Source organism: Brienomyrus brachyistius, unplaced genomic scaffold (genome assembly GCF_023856365.1).
Source record: "Brienomyrus brachyistius isolate T26 unplaced genomic scaffold, BBRACH_0.4 scaffold104, whole genome shotgun sequence".
Lineage (NCBI taxonomy): Eukaryota > Metazoa > Chordata > Actinopteri > Osteoglossiformes > Mormyridae > Brienomyrus > Brienomyrus brachyistius.
This window is the reverse complement of record NW_026042379.1, coordinates 340158-367613: the sequence shown is the minus strand read 5'-3', so window position 1 is coordinate 367613 and position 27456 is coordinate 340158. Positions and strand designations below refer to the sequence as shown.

General features: G+C 42.0%; 3 protein-coding genes across 5 annotated transcripts in view; all 3 read left to right on the top strand.

Annotated features, from left to right (window-relative positions):
• Positions 1-3605: 3605 nt before the first annotated feature.
• On the top strand, positions 3606-8914 carry LOC125727621 (protein ANKUB1-like). Of its 3 annotated transcripts, none has more exons than XM_049004466.1 (6): positions 3606-4009; positions 4679-4804; positions 6092-6305; positions 6633-6747; positions 7025-7933; positions 8514-8914. In XM_049004466.1, exons 1-6 carry the CDS (start codon positions 3902-3904, stop codon positions 8593-8595), a joined length of 1554 nt encoding a protein of 517 aa, XP_048860423.1. In that variant the 5' UTR covers positions 3606-3901; the 3' UTR covers positions 8596-8914. The 3 variants fall into 3 exon arrangements, with proteins under 3 accessions (XP_048860423.1, XP_048860422.1, XP_048860424.1); XM_049004465.1 differs by having other exon boundaries at positions 4661-4804; XM_049004467.1 differs by lacking the exon at positions 4679-4804.
• Positions 8915-9805: 891 nt separating this feature from the next.
• Positions 9806-13135, top strand: LOC125727618 (COMM domain-containing protein 2-like). The gene is made up of 5 exons (XM_049004463.1): positions 9806-9957; positions 10398-10475; positions 10603-10685; positions 10804-10977; positions 11532-13135. The coding sequence occupies exons 1-5, from the start codon at positions 9891-9893 to the stop codon at positions 11727-11729; spliced, it is 600 nt and encodes a 199-aa protein (XP_048860420.1). The 5' UTR covers positions 9806-9890; the 3' UTR covers positions 11730-13135.
• Positions 13136-15905: 2770 nt separating this feature from the next.
• The window catches only part of LOC125727609 (WW domain-containing transcription regulator protein 1-like), a 29026-nt gene continuing 17475 nt past the window's right edge, over positions 15906-27456 (top strand). The window contains exon 1 of the mRNA XM_049004456.1: positions 15906-16593. Coding sequence (XP_048860413.1) covers positions 16187-16593 — 407 coding nt within the window. The 5' untranslated portion in view covers positions 15906-16186. The remainder of the gene's footprint in view (positions 16594-27456) is intronic.

Below are 27456 nucleotides of genomic sequence, written 5' to 3'. Positions count from 1 at the left end.
GCCTCCTGCTCATCCTGTACATTGTACAGGGGTACCTATGTTAGGCCGCATAGGGTAGACGGTAGGGGGCATTCTGGACAGGATGCTAGTCCATCGCACAGCTTACACACACACACACACACAAACACATTATGGGCAATTTAGAGATGCCAATTCGCCTACTTAGACGCAGAGGAAACGCATTCAATATGAGGAGAACATGCGCTGAGAGAAAGGTATTAGGCTACTATGAAATTTACTTGCGTTTAATGATATTTTATTGTATTTTAATATGTAATCATTTCAATTTTGTTTTTTAGTGTTATTTCTTAAATGAAAATGAATGATGTGAAGTTTAAATACGTCACTTAATAAAACATGTTTTATTATGTCCTGTGATGTTATAACGTGCACCTAGTGTATTGAGAATTGATGAGTTATTGTCTGATATGTATAAATGATACTGGAGGTAGTTACTGTAGGATCTTTTCGCAAAAAAAAAATTGAGAATATGAAAACTCCATAAATACAAATGTCCGCTGTGTTAATAGCAGAGTCACTGGCACATCAGTTTAGAAAACCAGCCATTAGCATCAGGGCTGTTTGTTGCTCTGGGCTGGATCCCGATTCCGAAGTTGGGCTGATTAGGGGGTGAGACAGTTTCTGGTGGAACGTTGGACAAACAGCCTTGCAATTAGAAGCATATTAAATGTTTTTGTTCTATAATAGTTTTGAGTACTGCTTGGAAATTGTCTGGTGTTTATGCTTTGCCTCAAATGCTTAAGCTATGCCCCAACTATGTTTCAGCATTATTTAAGTAGTTAAAATTGAAAACATATTTTATGTCATCTGATACAATGTATGAGTTTTTTTGCAGCCTTGACCCCCCGAAAACACGATCAGTTACTTGAAATGTGAGTCTTTCTAAAGTCTGACAGCCTTCAATGAAGAATTGGCTTCACAGAAAAGTGAGTATCGCTAAGTAAATCCTAATACGTTACTCACAGGCGTCACCTTGTGATAGTTTGTCATAACTGTAGGAAAGGATTCTTCCCTCCAACCATTCATAGCTGCTTATCCAGTCCTGGGTAGCGATGAGCCAGAACCACGTCCATGAAAGTACGGCGCTAAAAGGCATGGGGCGCTCTGGACGGGATGTCAGTCCATCTTAAGACACCAGAACGTTTGTCGTCTTTGAAAATGTGCCATTTAGTCTATATATATATATATATATATATATATATATATATATATATATATATATATATATATATATATATATATATATATATATATATATATATATATATATGTGATGTTTTTGTTAAAATGGTAATTAGTGATGAGGTTCTTTAATCTCAGGGATATTTACTAAAACTTCACAAAAGGAAAATGCACACTCTGATTAAATGGAGACCTTAACCTAAACAGGCCTTTTCCTTCCAAACGCACCACCTAGATTCACTGGTGTTCATAAAATCTGCTTGTTTTGTTACGCACCTCTTCTTTTTTGTTTTTTATTTTCTCAGGAATTAACCACACTCACTCTCAAGTGCTTATAAATTCTCAGCACTTACGTCATTGCTCTTTCTTCCCAGCAATTACAGGATCGGCCTCTGTGTTACATTGCCAGGCTACATAGCTGGCTTGCCCTACATCAGTCTGCTGAATCTCCATGTCACTATGGGAACCAAACAAAGGTAGATTTATTGCATTTAGCTCCTCCTGCCACTAACTCACAACAAAGGTGATGATAATTCTCAAATAAGAACCACAAGAATTCATACCAACCAAGGACCCATCCCATCCCTCATTCACAGTTATACACAGAGCTGAACTCCCTAGATCTCTCAACTTCCCACAAATACAGGCACTGTACACGCACGCAGCCACGTCTGCATATTTATATGTTAAATTAATTGTTTTTTTACCTAGTGTACAATGGTATTACGGTAAGTGGCTCTGCAGACTGAGTCTCTGTGCCTGTGATCGGAAGATCACCGATTCGAGCCTCGGCAGAACAGTCACATGTCTGTGGGCCCTTGAGCAAGGCCCTTAATCCCCAGCTCCAGGGGTGCTGCATGCTGTCTGGCCTGGTGCTCTGACCCCCAGGCTACGAAGAGCAAGATGGGGTCAGTGAAGGGAAAAATTCCAGTGTACCTGTTGTTGTTTGTATTGCTCTCTCCATTGTCTGCATTTTATTTTGGAATTGCCTCTTTTATTGTCTTATTATTGTCTTAAATCACTGTCTTCTATTGTTATCTTGTTGCAATTTTTTTTTAATTGCTGCAAGTCGAGAGGTCAACAAAATTTAATTTTACTGCAGTATAATGACAATTATCTTATGTACAGTAATATTGAGAGTGTGAACCAATGACAATAAATTGCTGAAAAAGTCTGATTAATCAAGTAATGGCACAATATTAGCACAATGCAAACTAATCTTAACTTTTTGAAACTTCATTAATTCTAGTATCTGCAGTCTTTACTCAGTTTATCCACAAGGAGTAGTTGACTTCAGGAGATCATACACAAAACGCCCCCTGCTGACCATAAATGGCACTACCATGAAAGGGTGAGCAGCACCAAACTCTTGGGTCTCTCCGCAGAAGACCTCAACTGGTCAAAGAACAAAGATGAAGATCAATATCTTTGGAAACCAGCATAACACAGAGAGAGCAGGCAAACTCTGGGGGGGAGGGGGGGGGCTGCACACTGACCCGACCACCATAATTATCATTGTTAGGATATTTTTGTTGCAGTTTAAGTGACTAGAAGTGTAAACAGCAATAAAAACAGGCCTAACAGAATGGAAAAGCAAACAATAGTAGAATATACTATGTGTAAAAACTGTTTATAGCCAATATACTGTTAAAAGCTGTGCTTAATAATTGTAATATTTCATTTGACTGAATCTTGGATATCTTGGATTACATACAAAACAGCATTGCATTTCGGGCCCGAAAATTTCCCTTGGACTACTGTAATATTCCAATAAATAATTTACTTTCTCATAAAATCCTTATTTCTCAGGTTGTAATTTATAAAAGTAATGGCAGAGCATCTATTAATTCGCCTGGCTAAGTTCTGGAAAGCACTTCTGCCCCTAAGTACCCCTAAATACCCCTAGGACAGGTATAATTTAATACTCCCTCCTCACACATGCACCAGACACTTTGAGCCATGCTACGTATTTTTCATTTTTTCTTTTCTTTTTTTTAAATACAACTTTCTTTTCCTTATTTATTGCATATTTATTATATTGAAATTTTTTCTGTTTTATTGATATTCTTTTTTTTCCTTTATATTATTTGTTATTATTTGACTACCCTTCACTGCAGGTTATTGTCTGACTGTATACCTTGCATGTGACAAACTAAAATCCTTGAGTCCTTGAAATTGCTAAATTAACGTAGCAATAAATCATGCATAACAACTAATGTTAATTACTCACAGTTATAAAATGTGTCTCATTTTATAACGGGCTTGAAATATCTATATGTTGATGAGGAAACCATTTTGAAATGACATTCCAAGACAGTCAGTCCCTGGATCAAAAAAAGAAAATGCGTTCTGGTAAATAAAATAAAAAAAAAAATCTTTGTTGTGGTTCTCAAAACCTTCTATTCAGTACATGTTAATGTCTTTCTTACAAACAAGTCTCAACACGCCTGGGGGGGTCAGAATCAGCCCAGGCACCATTGTGAAGACAGGCTAAGCTAACACGCTTTTCGAGAGACATAAGCAAATACTTTCGACTGCATGTGTTTCCAGGAGTCCGTCTTCTGTTCCTCATTCTCTGCGAGGTTCCTCTGTCCCCAGGCTTCCCGAAACCACACCAACCTCCCGTCTTCTCTCTGCTCACCGTGTCGTGTTCTTTTGGAAACCCAATGTAGATCCTCTTACCTGACCAACCGGGGTAATGAAAAGCAGTTCAGCCATGAGAATCTTCATCGCCTTTGAAGGATCCCGTCAGCCTTTTGATATCAACCAAGACCAAACTATTGGGACCATAAAGGCCATAATCAGGGTAAGGAAGCTTCTAAATACTTTGTGAGATGTTACTTTTAAAACTGTTGTCATAATACTGCAGAAACAGCAACTCATTTCCCCTTACTTTCACCTCAATACCTAGATTCAAATCCATTTCAGAAATTTTAATCAACGTTTTTTAGCTTGTAATCTTAGATCATAATTAAACATTCTTCTCACTAAAGCTTTTAACTCATAGCAGTCAATCATAGATCATATTTAATTAAAGCATTCTTCTCACTAAGGCTTTGGTCTTATAGTAGTCATTGCAATATTACTTTACATAAATAATATTAATAGTATAATTATATTTGTCATCACATTTCAGTATTAAATGAATAATTGTTCATGAAATAGTATATAAATACGTGAGTATAATAGACTGTTATTAAATCTTCCAAAACATAAAATAATCAAAGTAATAAAAAAGAATGAAACAGACTTTTGAGGGATTTTCAAAAATAAAGTGACTCTGATTTGTCATTTTTTTCATATATTATAATGCTACGCTGATCATGGTTTTTGAGTGTGGCTTGTTTTCAGTTTGGTTTTAAAACATTTCTGAGTGTCCCACCCCTAACTGGAGTCTAAGCAGCACTCAGTCTGCCAGCACTGAACGGCTCTGAAGTGTTAACCTCGTCCTGTTCAGGACCATTTTCATACGCAGCTGTTAAACGACAGACGGGTGCGGCGATTCCTGGAGCTGAGGTTCGCCGGGGCCACCCTGCAGGACAGCTGGACTCTGCCCGATGTTGGCATCGCTCCCGGAAGCACCATCAGCTGTCTTTTGCAGGTTCTGGTCCATCACAGTCAACCTCGGAACCTTTACATGTCATTGTCACAGAAATAAACAGCCCCAAAAACTCAGACATTTTGAAGTGTAATCAATGTTTATTTTCCCCTTAATTTGGCTAATTGGACCGTATGTTATGTTTATCTAATGAACAATAAACTGTACATTTCATTTGGAATTTTAGGCAGACTACTATTAAAATTGCTGCCTGTTGTAATGGCAATAACAGTTTTGCACTGTAAGCTGCACACCCAGCTATTTGTATGACAGAAAGGTCTTCTAATTACTGCCCCCAAAAAACATTCTCAACATGTGTTTTGTTCCCAGCTAAGAGACTCTATTTTAAGTACGTGTGTTTAAACATTATAATGCCATGTTACTAAAATAAAGACAACTGTATGTTATCATTGGCCAGGGGCTGAGACTGGAATGTGATTTGTAATGTAAACAGTCACCTTACCCTGCAGGAATTTTACTGCATTTCTTGTCACTGGAGATAGACAAAGCAAACTGTCCTTCCGGTGTGTTTTTTTTACACATATCATTCTTACTGTGAACAAAGGAATGTTCACATGCATTCTCTGTCACACAGAGTCTCTCTGTAGTGAAAACTTCACAGTGGATTTATCCAGTATATTGTACTGTAGACTGCGATGACTGTAAGAGATAGACATTTAAAAACAATCATGACATTCTAATAAAAGCTGACATAGTAAATCTATCCATCCATCCATTTTCTGTAACCACTTATCCTATTCAGGGTCCCGAGCTTATCCCGGTGGTTATGAGGGCAAGGCAGGGAACAACCCAGGATGTGGCACCAACCCATCGTAGGGCACACACACACCATTCACACCTATGGGCAATTTGGCAACTCCAATTAACCTCAGCTTGTTTTTGGATTGTGTGGGGAAACCAGAGAGCCTGAGGAAACCCCAGGGTGACACGGGGAGAACATGAAACCTTCACACATATGGAGCCATGGCAGAGATTGTAGAGGAGGAGGGTCCAAGCAACTAGAGGAGGCCAAACCAACCAATCAGATATCTTGGACAAACCTCCTGTACAATCTGATTGGTGCTCCCTCTAAACCAATAATTTTTTGTTGTGCTCTCAGAACATTCTTGCGTAAGTAAAATTCCCACAAGCCCTATGAATCTGAATGGTGCATTTAGAAGGAACAGGCCAGCTCAGGTTAAGGTCCTTCTGAATGAGCTCAGTTTGTAAACAGTGAATAACTCTGTCACTCAGGGCTTCACTAACAGGCGGCATCTCTGCGTGTTTCAGGAGGAGAGCCGTCCGATCCTCTATGTCTTCTGCTCTGTGACGAAGGAGACCTTGCCCCTGATGGGAAACATCATCCACCTGGGCGCCTCTGTCTCCAGCCTGAAATCCCTGGTGTCTCTTCAGAGTGGCCTCCCAGTCAGCACCTTCAGGCTGACCACTCAGACAGGCCTGGAACTCTATCACTGCAACACGCTAAACAGCTACATTAAAATGGGTAACAGCTACATTAAAATGGCTAACAGCTACAAAAGATATGGGTATGATCTATTTCATGTGACTGACTCAAGTCTGAAACGCAAAGCAGTACTTTGATGGAATGTTCTAGAAAGGTTAAACATGCTTCCTCTTATTAATATTAATCTTAACATTACTGGCTGGTAGCAGTCCAAATTTTTGGCTAGCTCAGATATTATAATGCCTAACATTACATTGGACAGATAACCCATTTTACCCAATATGACTAGGCATGCATTCTTAATGGATTATAGCAAGAAGAACGACTAAATGGCCCAGTGGTGATGATTATAATCCATTGTTCCAGGAGCCACTCTTCACCTTGATGTCTGGGACGGGTGGGTGGAGCTCCTGAAAGGCTGTCACCTTGGTGACAAGCACACAGTCCAGCACTACCTTTCTGAGGATGCGCCCATTCTAAGGTTTCAGATACGATCAGCTTAAGCATTTCACACACTGCAGGTCAGACCCACACTCTCCTCACCTCATTGGGCTTAAAATCTGTATGAATATATATAATAAGAGTTGAGGCTCACCATCGAATGGCCTGCAAATGAAATATCAGTATGATGATGCTGTCTGAGCACAACCAATCAGAACATGGAGTAGTGGCTATAGGGTTAGGGTGCTGTCTGAACCCAACCAGTAAGAACACAGGGGAGTGGCTATAGGGGTGAAAACAAGTCTACTCTGTCACAGGTTCCAGCAGCGAGTGGCTCTATATATGGCTGCATTTTTTGGACATTTGGATCTGGCGGTCTGGCTGCTGAAAAGAGGGGTGCGGCCGAACGAGCCAGTGGGGGCTCATCCCTACCGTGAGTGGTGCTGGGAGGCAGACCACCCAGAAATCAACAAGTGTCCCGTCCACAGCGCCGCCGAGGCTGGCCAGCTGCTCATCCTCAAAGTCTTCATCAGTGGTAACATACTTAGCCTAGACTGCCTGGATCCTGAAGGCCGTACCCCCCTGCAGATAGCCATCCGGCAGCGGCACAAGGAGTGCGTGTGCTACCTCGCCTCCAAGCTGTGGTCGGTCGCTTGTTTCCAGGGCTTCACCTTCCCCATGTGGATTTATGTCCAGATAAAGCACTGGGCCCAAAAAGCCCAGAAGAAGGCTTCCTCCTCCCAGGGCCTGGCGTTCGGAGCATCGTTTAGAACCATGGTTGGAAGCATTGTCTTTGTCGATGGGTTCAGCAAGCCAATGATGACTTCCAAGGCCAGAAACAAGGTGTTTAAGGAAGGTGCCATTAGAGACGCTGCTCTCCCAGATCTGGCCAGAAGCAAAGATCTAGCTGCACCCTCTGATCACCCTGCTGGCCTGGATTCCCAGGATGCACCAGTGCGGCTGCCTCAGCTGCTTCCTGAGATGGCAAACAGTAATAGACCCAACAAGGGTAGCAGGGGGAACAGCTATTTGGATGGAAGGGGGGATCAGGACAGGAAGACTTGGGCGACTAAAGTTCCAATTTCCTGTGACACTCCCCCCCAACATCAATCAAATTGCACTTTGCCTAGCACCTCCCTCAGCCTGACTTCCTCCACATACTCCTTCTCACAACAAAGACTACGGACACCCAGGGAGAATGCCATTCACTGTTTGTCTGTAGCAAGGTGAGCCCTATTATGGCTCTTTTCCACCCCAGGTACCGTACTTTTGGCACTCCAAAAAAGTATGGCACTTCTTGTGCTGGTTTTCCACTGGCGCAAAAACTGGTACCGACGCTAAATGACATCATCACAACATGAGGCAGGATATTTTGCAGGTTACTAAATTTTAAAGATGGCTGTAGTATTTAAGGCTGGTGATGTGCAATATTAATATCGACAATAAACACATTTGGAGTCCAACTCCAAAGTACTGAAAAAGTACCCCAGGGGAAAGTAACAAATATTTTGTAGTGAAAGTATGGTACCTGCTCTAGTGGAAGCGCCCTTAAAGTTGTTCTGCATATACCAAGTTAATTACCCTCTTGAAATGCACTGACCCTGTATATTAGAAAATACAAATAAGATAGGGAACTCCTGATATATAAGCTACTGAAATGAAATTGCTCCTGTCCATTGTAGTTACTCTGCCTGTTAATAATACGGCCATTTTGCAGTCGGTCACCCTTTCACGCTTCTCTGTGGTACAGTACATTAGTACTGGGTGGTGAGCTAATCGGCTGTTCTGGTCTTGTCCTTTTTGCAGTTCCTTCACGGAGAGGTCCTGGCTGCAGCAGCTAGCTATCGCTAGGATACTGACCAAAAGAACCGCTGGAAACACATTGTAAAGGCACATGTGTAAAGACTATCTGCCCCAATGCCCTCCACTGTCATGCTCCAATGAAACTGACCCACTGGTGCCGGCAAGCATAACTTACTACTCCATTATTATTGGTAACGCTTTACTAAAGGGAACACAAATAATGTAGCAGAACACGCTTACTTAATGCATTAATTAACCAGTAGCTAAGTGTTAGTTACGTAATGATCCCATGCTTGTTCATCATTAATCAATTATGAGTATCTGGAGGCAGGGGCGTCGGAGGGACATGGATCCATTGAATATGTAAAATTATATAATGCAAGGGGGTGGGGGGCAAGGTGATATTTGTCTGGGGGTCTAGAATGTCTAGCTACTCCCCCCCACCCCAACCCCTGGATGTATCTGGAAACTCTTTCACCACGGAGACACCGAACCACCATATATTATACAATTCTTACTCCCTTTAAGGTGAAAATTAATTGTAAGAGTATGCTAGAGCTTACAATGTAAAGTTTATGACAACATGGATCTGCTGACATTATTAGCATAGAACATTGCAAACCAAATGTAGTACAATGTGACGTTAGTAGATCTGCAGGAAAGGTTCCTAAAAGAGCGTTATTATATAACGTGAAAAATAAACTTCATAATAAAATCTGTAACTCAGTGTCTCTTCTCTTTCGTAACGAAGTACTTTTTGATACCTAATGTCTGTGCCATAGAATACTTTTATACATTGCTGTGAATGACATTAAAAGATACAAAGTGTAAAATTCGTCTGATTTCCAAGCAATTCCTAAGATGAATGTCATGGAGGTCATTTGGATGGTGACATGCTACGTGAAGTCGTCCTTAGCGTCTTTAATGCTTCACAGTTCAGTATACTCGCCTTATTTACATCTTCATGATGCAGGGTTGCCAACTCTCACGCATCTGACGTGACACTCATGCAAGAAATCTTACAATAAATCGTTATTTCATTATAAACCTAAAATTAGATACATCAAAAGCATTGGGGTAGTTTGCAAACCCTACAGACTTTTCAAGGTAATAAAACTGTTACATACATGTAAATGCGTGCGCATGTGTGCAACCCCGATGATGATACTGGAGAAGTATAATCTTTCATAATGTTAAGTCTTTTAAAAACTTATCGTGGCTCGAAACAAGCGGAACCACATTGTCCGGCATTCTGCTCCAGCCGGAACCTTTAGGAAACGGCACGGTCATGTGACAAGAGGCCGAATTGATTAAGCTGGCTAGCTAATCTGATATAGTTTGCTTGCGTTTAGGTGCTCCAGTTGTAAAAAAATTAATAAAATGTTGTTAGTGTTAAGCGACGAGCATAAGGAACATTTAGGGTTCCTGCCAGAAGTGGACTCTGCAGGTGAAGTAACTATCTTGGAAGAATCTAACTTGTGGCTTGATGCCTGGGAAATAGAGTAGCTTTACTTGCCATTATTGCCTTGTCAAAAAAGGTAATTTTTGTAGTTGAGAGATTCGCTAACTAGTTTTGTATCTTGACACGTCGCGTATTACAGTTGTAAGTTAACCAGCTCTCATTTTGGGATCATGTTAAAGCAGGGCTGACACGCTTTAAGACTCTCATGAAATCTTACGCCAAACTTACATTATTCTGTTATAAACCTAAAACTTCAAAAGCGTTGGGTAGTTTGCAAACCTACAGCGTATTTGCAGGGTAATAAAACTGTTACATACACGTAAATATGTGTGCAGGCTTGTCTCGAATTGAACATCTCACGCTAGCTAGCTGACTGAAGTTGGCGACCCTGTATAAGGCAAATTTAATTCTCCTTGTGCCTGCAGTTGTTGGCGAGTTTGGACGAATCGCCGTGGAATTTCTGAAGAAAGGATCAAATCCTAAAATTTACGAAGGGGCAGCTAGTAAGTCATCCAGTCTCTCCTTAATATGTATTAAATTATTCCTGTACCATATTCTTGTCATGCAGATTTCCCCCACAATCTTGTAAACCTATAATTATGCCTGAGCAAACATGTCTCACTCTTATAGGAAAGTTAAATGTGACTGCTGAAATCGTGCAGCATGGAGTGGAGGGACTTATGTACCTTCTTTCCGAAAGCTCTAAACTCATGGTAAGAACTCATGGTGATGCGTTGCTATTTACCGAGGCAGAAAGTGTGTTAAAGGAAATGATTATTATTCTGTGAGAGCTGGTACAGCTGTACTGACTACAGTGTTTGTGTGCCTCAGATCTCTGAGGTGGATTTCCAGGACTCTGTTCTGGTACTGGGATTCTCGGAAGAGCTGAACAAACTGCTCCTACAGCTGTACCTAGAAAACAGGAAGGAAATCCGCCTCATCCTGAGCGAGCTGGCCCCATCGATGCCTCACTACCATAACCTGGAGTGGAGGCTGGATGTGCAGGTACACGCATTACATTCCACTTTCGAGGCAGGAATTCGATTTCTAAAAACTCCATACCCTTATAGAGAGTTTTTGCCTATACATCTCCATAGCAGGATTCTGTCATTAAATTCTTTATAGAAGGCTGACCATAGAGACAGGTTTACAGAACCTGTTAGAGCCCTACCAGCAATACCTGATCCCAGTAAATTTCAGTACACTGCTTGTGCTAATCTGCGTTTTAGTGATTGCTAAATGAAGCTTCATGAACCATTTGCTGTGTTTTTTGCCCCCACTAGATGGCACTCTTGGTTTGCTTTGGGGCATGCTTTGAGCCCTTTTTTTGAACAAACACCATCTAGTGGGGACAGAAAACACAGCAAGTGGTTCATTTGACCATCACTAATATGTAGTACCGGGTACATTCGCACATGGAATTAATCCATGAGCATTTCTAGTTCTTTGGAATGTGAACAACACTTGTAACTCCTTTTAGGTGCATTTCCAACCATTGTGGGTCTAGCCGGTCCAGTGAGAGCTGTCTTGACTGATTACCACCATATGTCCCCCCTTAGCTGGCCAGTAGGGCGCTGCGGCAGCAAGTGAAACCTGTGTTGAACCTGAAGCTGCAGCTGGACGACAATGGGACCAGGCGTACCCATCTGATGCAGACCGACCCAGCCACTCTGCTGCACCTCATCCAGGAGCTGGAACGGGCGCTAGCCGAAGTGAAGACAAACCACTGTCGCAGAATCCTGCGCAACATCAAATAGTGCCTGCCGGGGGCCACTGGGGGCCTCGGGGCCCGGACAAAGCTACCACACCCTGTATCAGGGGCAGGAGGGGGAGCTATTACCTCTAACTATTGTGGCCTGTAAAATGTAAGGCTGTAAATATTTCCCATAGTACATTGCACAGGGCAGACTGAGTATCAGTGCTGCTAGTGACATCAGTTTAATTAGTTAAAATCAAGACCAACAGTATGTGTCCACTTTGAAGAACTCGTACATTAAGATGGTTGAAAATAGCCCTGTTTGTGTGATCTTTTGTTTACTATATCAGATCGATTCATTCAAAATTCTAAGGTGGGGGGGCTGTAACCTGTTTCAGATGGCAGAGGGCACAAGGCTGAGCTACGTCCAGGATGTATAGATGCCAGTTAGCTTAACTCTGTGTTCCCCAACCTGGTCCTTGAGGAGCCCCCAGACAGTCCATGTTTTCACTCCCTCCCAGTTCCTATCTGGGGGTCCTTAAGGACTGGGTTGGGAGTCAGTGGCCTAACTCGTGTCTTAGGACTTTGGGAGGAATACCTCGTGACACGGGGAGAACGTGCAACTCCACACATACAGAGCAGAGGTGATATTTGAAGCCCTCGTTTCTGAAGGTGTGAGGCAACAGTGCAACCCGCTGAGCCACCCTCTCTTTAAAGTTAGTACATTCTCAACAAAAGCTTTTCATTTGTGAAGAACAACTCAGATTAATACAACATGCTATTGTCTTCAATGTCATTATATTGGAGGCATATTTGATACAGTGCTCACAGAAAGTCTTGGGACACTTGCTTAATTCTGTAAAAATGTAGCAAATTGGTTTCATAAGTCCATTGACAAGCAATGTTTAATATATCTGCACATATCTTTCCAACAGACATATTCTTAAGTGTCTTAATTTCTTGACCGAATCATTCAGTTCTGTTCTTGCCGTTTTGCTATTAACTGCAACTGTAGTCATTGGCTCCCAAATGGCTCACAAAGCAACGCTGAACAGTAATGTTTGGTGGTGTATGTTATTCTGAAGGTATCGCTAATTAAAAAGCACCCAATGATGCTTGTCAATGAACTTTTTAACTCAGAAAGGCTCTTTTAGAACTAAAATTTGAGTTTCAATGTATTACTACTTGAATGTTTCACTTACAACTACTGGTTTCGAATGTGATATATATATTTTTGTAAATAAATGAGTAACGTAATGATTTTTGTTACAAAACCAATAAATTTGCTATATTTTTACTGAACTGAGCAGGTGTCCAAAGACTTACTGTGAGCACTGCATGTTTGTAAGTTGTGCTTTGTATGGTCTGTATGAAGTCAGTGGTATTCGGAGCAGCTTGTAATTCTGATGAGTTTTTTCCTACTTGTTATAATCTGATAAATTTTGAATAAACATAATTGTAATCATCTTACTGGTATAATTTTAGCTTTTATTTTCCCAGCCAGCTGTCCTTATAAGTGCTGTTCATATTTTCCTGTCACAGGGTTGAAATATCAAAACTTTTAGAGAATATATAGAAAAACTGTCTTGCTTTAAATGTAATGCAGGGGTTCTTTTGCCCTATTAGGTTATTTATGAGACATGGTAATTCTGAATACCAGTCTGAGGGTAAGTTTCAAACCTCGGGCCTTTAAATTGCATGCATGTCTGTGGCTTTTGTACAAAATCTTTCCTCATTTTTAAGCACGTTTGAGGGATGCAATGCAAAAATACTGAAGGGAAACTAAGTGTTTGGACGTGCAATTTTTTTCATTACCTTTTGTAGATCTCTTGCATACATTGCAGAGTAATTCTCAGACCTGGTAAACATCAGCATGCTGTTTTTTATAACTCGTATGCCTGTAATATTGTTAAACTCCTGGGTGATGGTTTTTGCATATCACATTTTCTCCATGAGTCGGACAAATGTGCACATACAGGTGTATATTTAACAAGTTTAGTGAAGAATTTCCTATATAATGTGTTTAGATCTCCAGATCAGTTCACCTTAGGGCGGTATTCTTACTTGATTTCCCACAATGCAATTTTTAGGCTGACTACCACCATTTTTAAAAATGCAATTTCCTGGTGTGATTTCACGTGACCATCCGTATATCCTTATATTTTGGAGGGCATTGTAGGTCAAATCCTGCTTATTGAAAGGTAACAAAACTACATGCACCCATCAACTATCTGTTTTTTTGCGTATCATAACATATATTACAGTTATTGTGGGTGAGAACTAAATTTTTATAAGTGAACACGATCCCTTCTCTAACTGGTAATCTATGTAGAAAGAACAAGAACGCAATTTTAATCCAGTGTACAACCTCTGATACCAGTGTGCCGCTGAATACAACTATTAACTCAATTGTACTAACTTGACTGGATCCTTTTTACTAATTTTCTATAACATGACCACAAGGGGGCAGTATGATTATATTACTTTTATCTTTTTTCACAGTTTAAAATTTTATGATTTATTATGATTTATTAATATACTCGCTGTAATGAAAAATATAAATTTACATTGGTTTCATGATGTCCAGAAATGTGTGATTTACATAAAAAATATATATGCTTGGAATAACTGGTCTTTCACGGCAAATGTGCTTAATGATACATTTCCTGATTAAGAGAATCACTCTGTCCTAGCCTGCATATACGATGACTGTCCCCATGAGTAAACACCTGACCCATGATTATTCCTGCCGCGATAACTCCTCTTGTTAGAAAACAGCTTTCAGTAGTGAGAGTATACACTGGAGATAAAAACCTAATTTTTTCCACAAGTTATTTATCATTTACTTTGACACAGGAAGGGATTCATACCTTTGGATGAGTTTATGGACAACATGAGACAATTTTTATTATACGCCAGAAGCTACTTAAATTTTTACTACGTTACCCATCTATACTAATTGAAACTGAAGTACTTATCAAAGGCAGACAAATCTCCTAAATTGACCCCGACATTTAACCTTATAACGTTATGGTCAATTAGTCTATGATTCATATCTTCTTGGTGGAAAGGTAGACAGTGCAAGGCCTACACGTTAAATCTGTCCTCAACTATAGGTATTATTTAGAAGAAAGGACATCCGTTTACTTCAGAATGTTTTTCAATTATGTAGCTAATGTATTTAATGGAGAGCAAAGTTTAAATTATTTGGTATCTGCTTTTTTTGTTTGAACTGATCAGTAAAAAAGATAATGTAAAGAAGGTATCTGGTTGTACCTATGACCTTTGTCTTAGTGTTTGTTTCTTACTACCTGGGCTAATGTCAGGTTTACGCTTCAATTCAGACGATTTAATTCAGACGATAAATCCAATAAACATAGGCGGTTCTAGACGCTATTTAAGGGGGCATCGGCACCCTATTTTTGTTTCAGCCCCCCAAAAATAGACTATCTAAAATCATTTAGCGATTTGTCCCAGACTTCCGTGTGCATGTCATACCCCCAGCTCGGCAAACTTTATCGCGGGATCCCCCCCCCTCGGTGACGGGGTGGCGTCCCGCATTTCTTCAGGGGGCTGACCCCCCCCCCCTCCTAAGGGTCAAATCTTAGAATGGCTGCTGCCATCAAACAAAAGGGTCGCCTTTAATAATTATTTCCTTTAACACACATTCTGCCTCGCTAAACAGCAAGTACTAAGTAAGGCGAGTAAAGCGAGTGGTTAAATGCTAGGGGCATTCTTATATTTATCGGTATAAAGTAGAGAACCACATGTTTTCAACCAGGCTTCATATAGTTCAACTTTTCATATATCAAACCTTTCCTTGCACGGTTTCACTTGGGGGATTTATGTGAAGGTAACATGCAATCAGCCGTCAAATAAACTTTACTATCAGATTATGCTGTTGTTGTGAAACCGAGTCCCATGCGTGGGTGCGACAGTCAACCTGTAAACCAAAGACTGTAGGAGCGCATTTTAAAATACAAAACATTTCTTGTTTTCTCACCTAATGAATTTTAAATTTTGAATAAGACGAAGGCACATTTCAAAACACTAACATTTTATAACACAATACTGTTATAGCCTACCACTATATTATTCTTAATCGAACCGGTGTTAAACATTTCCGAATACGATATAATTCGTCCCCACCACCTTATATGTATCGTTTTTCTACTTTTCTTGAAAAAACACTGAATATATCTGCGCTCCTGCCGCGCCTCCGCTTTCCTGCCTCATGAATTATTTATAAGAGATGGCGGACGCTGATCACTTGCAAAGTTGAGTTTGCAAACTTTGTGACGGCAGACAGATTAGTACGACGCGCACCGCGGAAAGGAAAAGTTCGTGAGAACTTTTCCCATGCAGGGAAAACGATTAATTTGGTTGTTTGGTCTTCCAAAAACGCATATAAGGCTATTTTAAAACCAGAAAGAAGCTTGTATTGAGAAGTCATTGGGGTAGACTTTTTCTTTTCAATTGTCATTTTGCAAATTGTCAAGTATTTTTCATTTTAAGAAAATGAGTAACAATCATCTGCAACCTTTTCCTGGACAACAAGTTATACGTGTTGCAAAGGACTTTGACACAGATCTGGAAGCTCTTTTTAACTCCGTTATGAACCCACAGCCGAGCTCCTGGAGGAAAAAAGTCCTTCCCGAGTCTTTCTTCAAGGAGCCAGACTCCGGGTCGCACTCACGGCAGTCCAGCACCGACTCGGGGACCCACCCGGCCCGGCTCACGGCGCAGCACGTCCGCTCGTATTCCTCTCCTGCCTCATTACAGGTCGGAACCGGAACCGGACCCAGTGCCACCAGCAGCCCGGTTTGCCACCCCCGGCACCAGTCTGTCGATGTCACTGGCGAGCTGCCCCTGCCGCCGGGATGGGAGATGGCTTTTACGTCTTCTGGTCAGAGATACTTTCTTAAGTGAGTGTTCACAAACTTCAGTGTTCAAATAACATGAAGCAAACATGATGATGATTATTATTATTATTATTATTATTATAACTATCATCATCATGAACAACATTAACAACAATAATTGTTGTTATTACTATTATCATCATCATCAATAATAATAATAACAATGAGTATTATTAGTAATAATAACTATTACTATTATTATTATTATTATTATCATTACTATTATTGTTATTAATAATAATAATAATAATAATAATAATAATAATAATAATAATAAATACCACTATGAGTTGACTTGCCCTTCATGCCATTGACACAGAATCACGGGTTAAAATCTCGCTCTTACAAAATGCTCATGTTCATGTTCATCAAATGCAGCGATACCAATCGAAACTGGGTTTTTTGTCTCTTGGTGTGACTGGTTTTTAGGGCTACATGCTTTTTAACGCTGCTGGTAAAGACACTATTCCCTTGTGTTGCTCTCTAGGACAAATGCGCCTTCATTATATTTAATCACGCTAGGAAAATTACTATTCAGTTTGTCAATTGGATGTAATTTGACTAACTTGGTTAGAAAATCACAATGGCGCTGCTTCACCGCATATTACGTACGAGGCAATTGGCAAGCAGTGTGTGAGCGTTTTGATGATCTTTACTGTTATTGTGGCTTTGTTAGCCACTGTCAGCCGCAACCCATTATGCTGTAGCGACGTTTCCCTGATTAACCTAATATCGGTAAATTACCTCGCATAATTTATGACTTATGCACCTTGTTCTGGCGTCGTAATTTCACGTTTAATATTAACTGGTTTCCAGGGGCTGATGATTTGCGTAGTGTTACCTAGTTCCTACTAAAGTGGCCTTTTGATTTGATTTAATTTCTTTTAAAGTGTATAAATGCATTTTCCCCCCAAATCGACATGGGCTCCAAACTGTATTGGCCTGCTGGTATGGCTGCACTTTCATTTCTGCTGCGCAGAGCTGGTCGGTATTTTTACAGCCTCGCTCTTAGTACCCCAGTCACTTAAGCCGGCTCATCTCCAGTGACATTTCCGTAACAATATATTTAATGTTAGTAGATCTCACCCATATTTTGTGATATTTTTGTCTGGATTGTTAAAATTTTGACTGTTCAGCTCTCTGGGGACTCCTGATAGCTTACGTTTTTATTGCCCTGTCAGTCAAGTTAACCAAGGTGGCATTTCATTGATGAGCAATTTCTCGCTATTTCTGGTTCTGCCGGCCAGGACAGTCCGCGCTGTAGATCAGTGCTTCAATATGGCTTCGTAGAGGACGGCAATAGTTAAGACTTTTCTTTTGTCTCCTAGCCAGCAATCATCATATTGGAGTCGATGGGAGATTTCAGCAGAGCTGTGGTCACTTATATGTGATCTGCAGGGACAGTATTGTAGACTGTTATCTGGATACATACCATCATAGCTCCAGAGTAACAGTGACTCCCAGTATCTACTCTGGAAAGAGTCTGTACATAATCGAGACTCAAATTTCTTGTGACCTTAACCTAGTTCTTTAAAGAGCTTAAGAAACTAAAACTTAAGACTTGTCTGCTTGTTATGTACAATGTTGGTTTTCATATATAAAAAATCTAATTCATTTTCAGTCTTATGAGTTCAGGATGATGTCCCTGCTTCCTTGTGATGACAGCGGTGTTTTATTTGGCATGAACAGTCATCGTATTACCAGACCTAGTCTGTTACCCAGAGCCCATGGCCTGTGACTTTCACTGGGCTAAAGGAAGAAAAAGTTTGTTGCAGCTGTGTGTGGCTTCTGTTAAACCTAAATAGGTCAGATCTTACCCTTAGAAAAGGCTTTGGATTCTATTGGGTTGCACTACGTCGTTTCCATTAGTGTCGGCGTTGGTGTCATCAGCCGTTGCTGCCCGGTTCTCGATTTGCAACCCTCTGAGCGTGTCGGCTCCTGTCGTGATCCGAAGGTTGGACATGCCAGCCAAAGCCCCGCCCTGCAATTACCTAATCATCCAAAATAAGTTCAGATGATGGGCCAATTACCTCCTTCATAATACACCAAGCTTTTTGGTTTATCTATCATTGCTAATGTCGGAGGCCTTGAATTAAAGAAGGTGCAGGTTTAGTCAATCTTCCATGACTTCTGCACCCCTTGCACGCAAAGGAGTTTTCCTCAGTTTCTAACACCTAACATAATTAGCGTGAACTGCCTAATTACAATTCATTAATAGCCACAGGTGGTGAAACTGGTTAGGAGACATGACTTAAATCAACATTAGAGGTTTGTGTTACTATGTGCCTATATAAAGTTACAGATGGTGCAGTGGTTAAAATTTTCCCTGGTTGCAGCTGGTGGTGGGCTGGTTAAGGGATTTGGGTTGTGGGTTCTGAGCCAAGGAGGAAAGCGACTGATGTATCCTCCAGTGATGTACTCAACAATCATGTGTCTTTATTTGGGTTTTCGAGAGCCTTCTGGGAACACGTCTCCTTGACATCCTCTGTGGTTTGGGCCTCTTTAATCTGTCAATAACTGGCAGGGAAGCGTCACAAAGTCTTGAATACTGGTTGTTTTTGGATTTACAATGTCACTGCAAGACGCAGTGAAGAACCAGGCTCTGTTTATTATTTCTATCACAACTGGGACCAGCTTGCTGACTGTGGTGGTGATATAGTGTGAAAAAGTGAACGACCGGGAACTTACACAATGCAGAAGTATTTTCAGTTTCACGTTTGCTGCAAAACCAAAACGCACTGGATTGGTCCCACTGAGAAATTATTTGTTTGGGCAGCAGTCATTGTGCTTTTACAGTATTTGCTGCAAAACGTTCTAAAGCCAAACATTCATAAATATTGTAGTGCTAGGCAACCTTAGGTCTGTCTGATACATTGTTTAACCACTCAAGGAATGTGGTGTCCGCATGGTATAATTGAAGGGAGTCTCTATCTGGAGGTTTCTCGTATAGTTTTTCACCACTTGTATGACTTAAAATACAGTTATATCCACTTTACTGATGATGGATTACACTTCTCTCATTGGCTGTCGCTTTGTATTGTGATGTAAACATACAGTAGGGTGAAGATTGGTTATATAGGATGAAAGGTAAACTGCCACACTTGTGTTTGATACTCTATATATTAACATCTCTGCGGTCTATTAACTTAAGCACATTTCTTCACCTTTCATGGACGCATTTATGCTTTAATATGTGTAACTAGAATTATATTTTTAAATTGAGAAATCTACAGTTTTCCAGTATCCACCCTGGCTTGTTTTGGCAATTGAAAGGAGGCGTGTTTGTTTGTTTTATTATATTTAATTTATAAAGAGCAGAGTAGAAGGCAATGATTGATGGAAAATTGGAAAAAGGGGGGAGGGGACTCTGCAGTTATCCAGAGACTTTGCATTGGTGGGGGGGATCTGTACAGCTCGTTCTGGCATGCCAGGCTGGGGGAGGTCAAGGGAAAATGGGAACAGATAATAAAATCAGATCTATGTTATGTAGCATTCCCTCCCACACCCGCAACCCCCCCAGCAGCCCTTGCAGTCCACTTCAGTCCTGTGTGCCTGGGTCCAGTGTGCTTCACTGGCTGGACTTTTGACAGAAGCTGCTGCTTCATGTCACCCGGTGAAGCGTGAGAAAAGCCTGGAATTCCTGGGTGTTGAGGCTGGGTCTGAGTTCATGCAGGATCCAATGAGGACCTTTAATGCTGTATCAGAGTCCCTCAGAACCTCCTTACCTGCATGTCTCACACCAGCACATCGCTGTATACTTCATACAGTCCTTGGCAATACGCTACATTTCCTGAGGACCTTGGTTGGTGATGAAATGGAGGCCTCCGTCAAAGTGTGATTCAATGGTAATAATCAGTATCTGAGTTATGTCAGGACTGCAGTAAAAGACCACAAACACGTAGTGATATTTTAATATTCCGCATTACAGATTTGAAGGGGAGACCGGCGCCAACCACCCCCCCCCCCCACTCCCTAGTGTGCACCACTTAGATGGTGGGAAATTGTGCAGTGAAGTTTAGCAGGGCTGGGTGCTTCCCTATGGCTTCGACCGACACTGGTACTAGTGATGTTCATGAACAGCCAAGATAATGTAGGATCTGCTCATTCTACTGGTAAAGGATCTACAAAGGGAAATATGACTTGATGTTAGGCCATGGAAAGTAAATAAATAAATTAATGAATGAATTAATGAATATATGCACACACACATACACGCAGACACACACCCACACCTTATTCATCTCACTAGCCAATTCCCAGGTTTAGTAAGTGCATTTGAGCTGGGAAATCTGCAAGCTGCATTGCAGACTGGCCCCCCAGGATTGGAATTGGAGAATGCTTCTCTAAGCCCTCCCCCCCAAAGCCCCTGTCCAGGATTGGAAGTTGGCAGCTGGATGAACGAGGAAAAAAAGGAGCTGCTTGAGAGTTATGTCTTTCCTTTGGTTTCCACTAACAAGCTGTAATTCACAAAACGGAGATCAATAGCATGGTGACTAGGTGTGTAAGTTGAGCTGTGTGCCACCCCCCCCCTTGCCATCCCCTGTGCCACCCCCTGTGCCCATACCTATGTGATTATATCTTTAGCAAGATGGTTAAGCTGGCAGACGTAGGTCTCCATGCCTTTTCACTTTGGTTGGTGTTTCTCAGGAGCCATTTAGAATAAACATCATTAAGCTAAGTTGCCTCTCAACGGTGAGATGAAACGTCACGTGCTGGTGTCAATGGTTTTGCTGGGTTGCCGTAGCGTTCTCACAGTAGCCTACATCAAGTACACCCGGTGCTGAGTCTACAGAGTGGAACTAGCTGTGTTCAAGATTCATCTAGGTGTGTCTATGGACCCTTCATGGTTCTGCGTTACCGGAACACACATCTGGGCCATGTTGGGTGGCTTTGGTTTCGACATGGCTGGAGTGTGTTCTACCTTCTGAGGTTTAGCGTGCATTGCAGATATGAATTGTATGTAAGCAATTAAACTGACTGGAAATATGATGTGAGCTGAATTTAAAACCAGCAAGTTTGGAGCTTGTGTATTTCTTTTTGCCTGGATGCAATCCCTCAGCGGTTCCTGAGACATCTGGAGCGGTGTGGGCTGCTCTGGACAGTAGATCTTCCGACCTGTCAGCAAAGCAGAAGTTCCTCAATTAAATCACCTTCCTAACTACCATTTCCCAGAAAAACAAATGCTTCCAAACCACAGTAGTGGTATAATTACTCTAGAAATAAAATGGAATCCCCTATTAAAGTTTCACTCCTTATGGTTAGAATTCTCCATTTAGGCACAAAATTGGACGCCTGCGTAATTATGGCCTTGACTAAACAGGCTCTCATTTTCTCTGAGAAGACATGATGGTCAGACCCAAGGAGATGCGTCTACATGGAGAGAAAGATTTTATACCTGTGGTTAAATCTTTATCTGGAAACTGGTTGCCATAGTGCAGACTGCTGTTTGGAAGGGTCCCCGGCATCATACAGTCAAACCAGTCTGTGTTTGCCTTTTACGGAGAGGTGAGATCAGGCATGGATTTTGTGGGGTGATGTGGAAAGTAGTGTGGAGCTGCCTGTAGCCATCACAACAGCTGATGTGGCTCCACCCCCCAAGCTGGAGCCTATCCAGGGCATTGGGGCTGTTGCGTCAGTCCTCCAGGCAGTAGAGGGAGTCTGCCAGGCCCTGCCTGATATCTGACCTCTCAGGACCCTTACAAAGGAACAGCTTGGCTAAGCAGCTCTTCCCTCTTTGTTTTCATTGGCAGTTGATTTTGGGTTTTTACGTCTTGCTCTGGAGCCATTATTTTAATACCCTTTGAAATTATGCACAAATTACTTGTATTATATGGAGGCACTTAAGCGAGTCAGACATTGTTTCCTTTTTCAATTTGCAACATGAAAAGGTCTCAGAAAAACCACCACTGGACATATTCCAATATAAAATAACGTTCTCTTTCAAATTCGGCAGTGTAGTCAGTCCTTTTTCTACATGTTAAGAAGGCTCTTCATGAAGAGACAGCCGTCAGCAGCAGGCTTCTGTGTGTGATTGTGTACGTGGCTCATTTATTTATCGATATATTCCCCACGTAGGCGGCCGACTGTTCCGTACGGCCAATTTCTTGTGTGTTTGCTGCAGTCGCCCCTTGAGGCCCCTTATGGGAAAACAGCTGTAAGACTTAAGTGCGAGACACCGGAAACTTCCACACGCTCTTCACCTTCCCCTTCCAGTCACGCCAGCCGACCGCCTCGCTGTGACTCTCATCCCACTGCTTTGCGTTTTATTTTTCTCAGACTTGCTCGTTTTTCTTGCAGTTTGGCTGTTCAGCATTCAGTGGTGATAATATCGTGTATTTTACAGATGTGCGACTAGCTTTCCAAAAAGACGTAAGCTGCATAATGCAGTCTGCGCATCGTAATTTCACATCTTACGTCGTCGTGTTGCCCTGCATGTTTTCATCTCAGTCCAGCACCTTTCCAACACGTAAAAATCTGAGCTTTTCTCTTGGATGGAGCAGAAAACCAACACTATCTGCCTCCTTTTTACGGGCTGATTTTCCCAGCCCCCTGTGCCCTGCTCTCAGTACGCCCTCATTGCATTCCAGCATCTGTGTCCTCTCCGGCCTGTTTCACTCGCAAAACAGGACCCATTTGTTCCTCCCAGTGTATCTATCCGTTTTACAGCCTTAAATAAAACCTATTGCCAGAGTGTGCATATGGAAGTGTGGGGCGATGGTGTTGTTTATGGCAAGGCAATGTTTTCTCCTCTTCTTTCCAGTAAGTCGTTTAAATAGGTGCCTCAGTGTTGAGTTTATAGATACAGTCATTTCCTTAAGTTTGGGGAGATATTCAGCATCAGAGAGAGACTTTTTTTTTAAAGTAAAACACAAAAACATGACTCACAGACATCAAAGGAGGCATGAGCAGTAAAATAGAATTCTTATGAAATATATAAGCTTTTCCCATTATAAGTCCCTTGCATTGACAGAGGTGCAGCACTGAGGTAACATAAACCGGCGTTTTTAGTCCTGTAGATTTTTACAGGAATAGAAATTAAAGTAACGACAGTGTATTAAATGATTAAGGTGTTTCGCAAAATAATTTTAAATATACTTTCTGCTTCTTGTTTGTCCAGTCCAGTGCACCTTGTGAGTGCTACTCACTGGTATTGGGGGGGGGGGGGCCGTCGGGGACGTGTTTTAAAAACAGTGAGTCAAGTAGGGTTAGACTATCACATAGCTCTGAAATGCAAATCACGGCTCATAATGCACGCTTCTTGTTCACAATGACATTATACAGCTCGAGACCTCAGAAAAGCCGCTCTCAAATGGCATGAAAGGAAAGTTCCCAGACTTTAAAACACAAAGAATTGTTTGTAATTGAAGGGGCCTTCACATCTGTTTTGTAGACAAAATGAGTGTAATTATCCAGAAAATCATTCTTGGGGCTTTCACATTCCTGAAGAGCTAGAAGAGGCTCGCCAAGAAATGGCTTCTCAGGACACGATACGCTGATGTTTGTTGGCCCCCATCAAAATGTGCATAATCTTAGCTGCTGGAGGAGACTCTCCGTAATATCATCACTTGAGAATGTTTGATATCACTTTAAGCATTCAGACCTTGGTTCTGTTAGGGAAAGTCCATGAGACACGCGGGAACAATAGAGGTGGCACGCGTTCCTTTGCCAAGACTGATTGAGTGAGCTATAGGTGACGTGATGGTCCCCTCGTCGGCATGGCGACAGACATTCTACCATTTGCCGGGTCTCAGTGGACCCACTGGGTGGAGATCTTTATCGGAACCTCTTAGGCCTACGTCCTGCTCCTCCAACAGCCTCAGCGACTAGACCCCACTTTCATATCCCTCAGTCACGATCGCTGCTTGTTCCCCTTGAATGTGAGCAGTGCTGTGTGGGCATCACCCTTATACTCAGCAGAAAGGAGTTTTTTTTCTCTAAGCCCCAGCTGTTGCATTGAACCTTTGGCATTTCGTCCACCATTCCCCTTCATCACATGTGACTGCTTTACAAATAAATCTTGCAAAGAGATCAATCCGTGGCTTTAGGAAGGTGCCGTTCAGATAGAGGCCATCTGTTTTGACCCCATGATTGATCATCTTACCTACCTACGTTGAAGAGTGGTCCTTGTGGCTATGTATTCGTAGGTGAATTTCTAGGTCTACGTTTTCAAGGTAGGAACTTGCCATAACCAAGAATGAATTTTCTTGAATTGGGACTTTTATGCAAATGTAACAAACTTAGATTTGAAGGCTTTATTGTTCCACTTGGAATTAGGACACAAGTGAGGATTATCTTCTGTAAGCAGCATGGGGAAAATCTCCTGTTAGCCCCGTTGCGATCCGCCGCGGAGCTGCGGGCCAAAATGACCGAAAGCAAAAATGCAGTTGATAGACTAATGAAATTAAGATGAAATTAAATTTGATCTTTCCCTCTCGTTGGGCACAAGTCAGCTGAGGTTTACTCTACAAATGGTTAGGTGTCCATTTTCTATGACTCTGGAGATGAGGCCTCGATGCGCTTTGAGTGTACAACACCGCGCAGTTATTCCAGAATGTTAGATAATGAGAAACATAACTTCAGGCCCCCTTTATTTCTGGTCATGTACCTTTTTGCGCGTTTGCGAAATGTGAGTCACGCTTGTAGCTCTCTAGCTCGTATCAGTGTGACTTTCAGACGATGATCGCTCGCTGTCACGGCTGGTGTTACAGGTGTGACAGCATAGCACACGCTCCATGCGACGTGCACGTGGACTGAGATTTCACACCGAGATTGAGCCAACTTCAGGTGTGGCGCCCAAAGACTCTGTGTTCCTCCTGTAGCTTATCATCGGTATAATCAATACTTGAACGTTGTAAGAACGTTTTTCTACCGTTGCGGAGCCGTCTTGTTAATTTTTGCCCAGAGGTTAAACTGATTGTCCCGGAACTGATATGAATACCTGAAACGAAACAGCTGCGGAGCAAAGACAGGTCAACCCATCGTGTCTCGCTGTTATTGCGTCATTTTCCATATCAGCTGAACAGATTTGTTGTCTGGGTTGAACAGGTAAGGGGAAAAAATGGTCATTTGTTGAAACTGCTAGGTCTGTTACATGCATGCATATTTTTTTTAAGCTGGTGGGAGAATGGAATGGACTCTTGCAGAACTTACTCCCATAGGTCTGGTTAACAAGGAGTGCTTTGCAGAGGAAAATTCAGGCTTATGTCAGTCTTCCGGTTTGTGTGTGTCTGTGAGTCTGTGTTTTCCTCTACAAGAAGGGATTCTGGTGTTTTGTGTGTGGTTAGGTTGTCTGTTTGACATTTTTAAAGTGGGTTTTCGGTAGACGGGAAAACAAAAGGTTCTAGTCTGAGCACTGAGGGCTATAAATAAAAACAAATAAACGAGCGTGAGCCTGCAACGCTTATGCTGTCTGTGAATTTGAACTGGTTGTGTGAAATGGTGACTCTGTCTCACCTCACACCTTCAGGGTCGTGGGTTCAAATCCCGCCTTTTTTGCATGCTTGTGTGGAGTTTACATGTTCTCTCTGAGTTATGCAGGTTCCCCTCCGCAATTAGAGCTGCCTCCCACCCCCATTTAATACAGGAACATCCTGTGATGTAAAATAGAATTTGAATGTGATCGATCCCATATGGGGAGCCGTGCACGATCAACTGCGCTACCCTGCAACAGACTGGCGTCCCACCCAGCGGGTACCCCAGCCTTGTACCCTATGCTGCCTGGGATAGACCCCTCTGCAACTCTAACCACAGTAAGCGGTTAGACCGTGGACAGATGGATTCGACCTGGCGGATGAAATCCAATCAGTCAGTCTATTTAATGAGAAGGATGAGTGTGTGTCGATGTGTTAGGGAGCTGGCACTGAGTGAGGTGCAGTGAGGGTTATCGTTGGAGCTCTAGGTCCGTGGCACAGCGTCACTCACAGGCCGGGGTCACTTAGTAGCCAGCAGAAACAAGTCTCTCTACAAGCCACAGGGCCTTTTCTCCAGTCCTCTCCGGACACGTGTTTTTGATGGCAGGCGGAGTATTTCTCGGGGGAGTCCGCAAACACTGACGGGCAGCTCTTTCCAATCTGAGATTTCCCAGCAGGCACCTGCAACATGGCACTGCTACAAAGGCTTTGCCTAATTGATGGCAGTCTCGTGTATTTTGGGGGTTTTATAGTATTTTCTTTGCTTTTTATTTGGCGCTGCTGTCTTGAGAAAGTTAAATATTACTTGGCTGACTGCAATCTATCATGTTAGTAAGAATTTATGGCTCCTCTGGACAATGAAACCAGGGCTAGCCGAGGCAAAGCGTTGGGAAATGTGTGGTTTAGGCCTTTGTTGTGTTGTTATGTTGTTTGTTTTTTTCTCTGTTTATTTGCGAAAGGCATATACAGCATAGCTGAGCTGGTGACTTTTTGGTCCAGGTGGGAATTAAGATCATTTAAGATCAACAGATCAGAGAGTTTTAATTGAAACGACCGTCCTCTTCTCTGCAAGGGTCACTTTCCGTTAATGTCCAAACCGTCAATGGTTAACTGCTAATGCTTTGTCGCCATGGCTACATATAGAATGCAGTCCTGGCCTGACCCTTGTGGGGAGGTTTTTGTACAGGAACATTCCCGGTTCCCAGTCAAGGTCACACAAGCACTGTACGCAGGCCGATCTGTTCGGGACGATCGATGTATCGAACGACTTCAGGCAGAGGCCCTCCTGTGCCAGGTGACTTTTTCTTCCCGAGATACTATTAACCCATTCCTTTCTGCAGGCTCATTGCACATATCAAGCGAAGAAAAGAACTCCAAAATTGCTGATCCTTCCTCTCCATGAAGGCATGCATTTTCACGTAGAGTAATTCAGCCTTTATTAGCCTCGTTGTCGTTG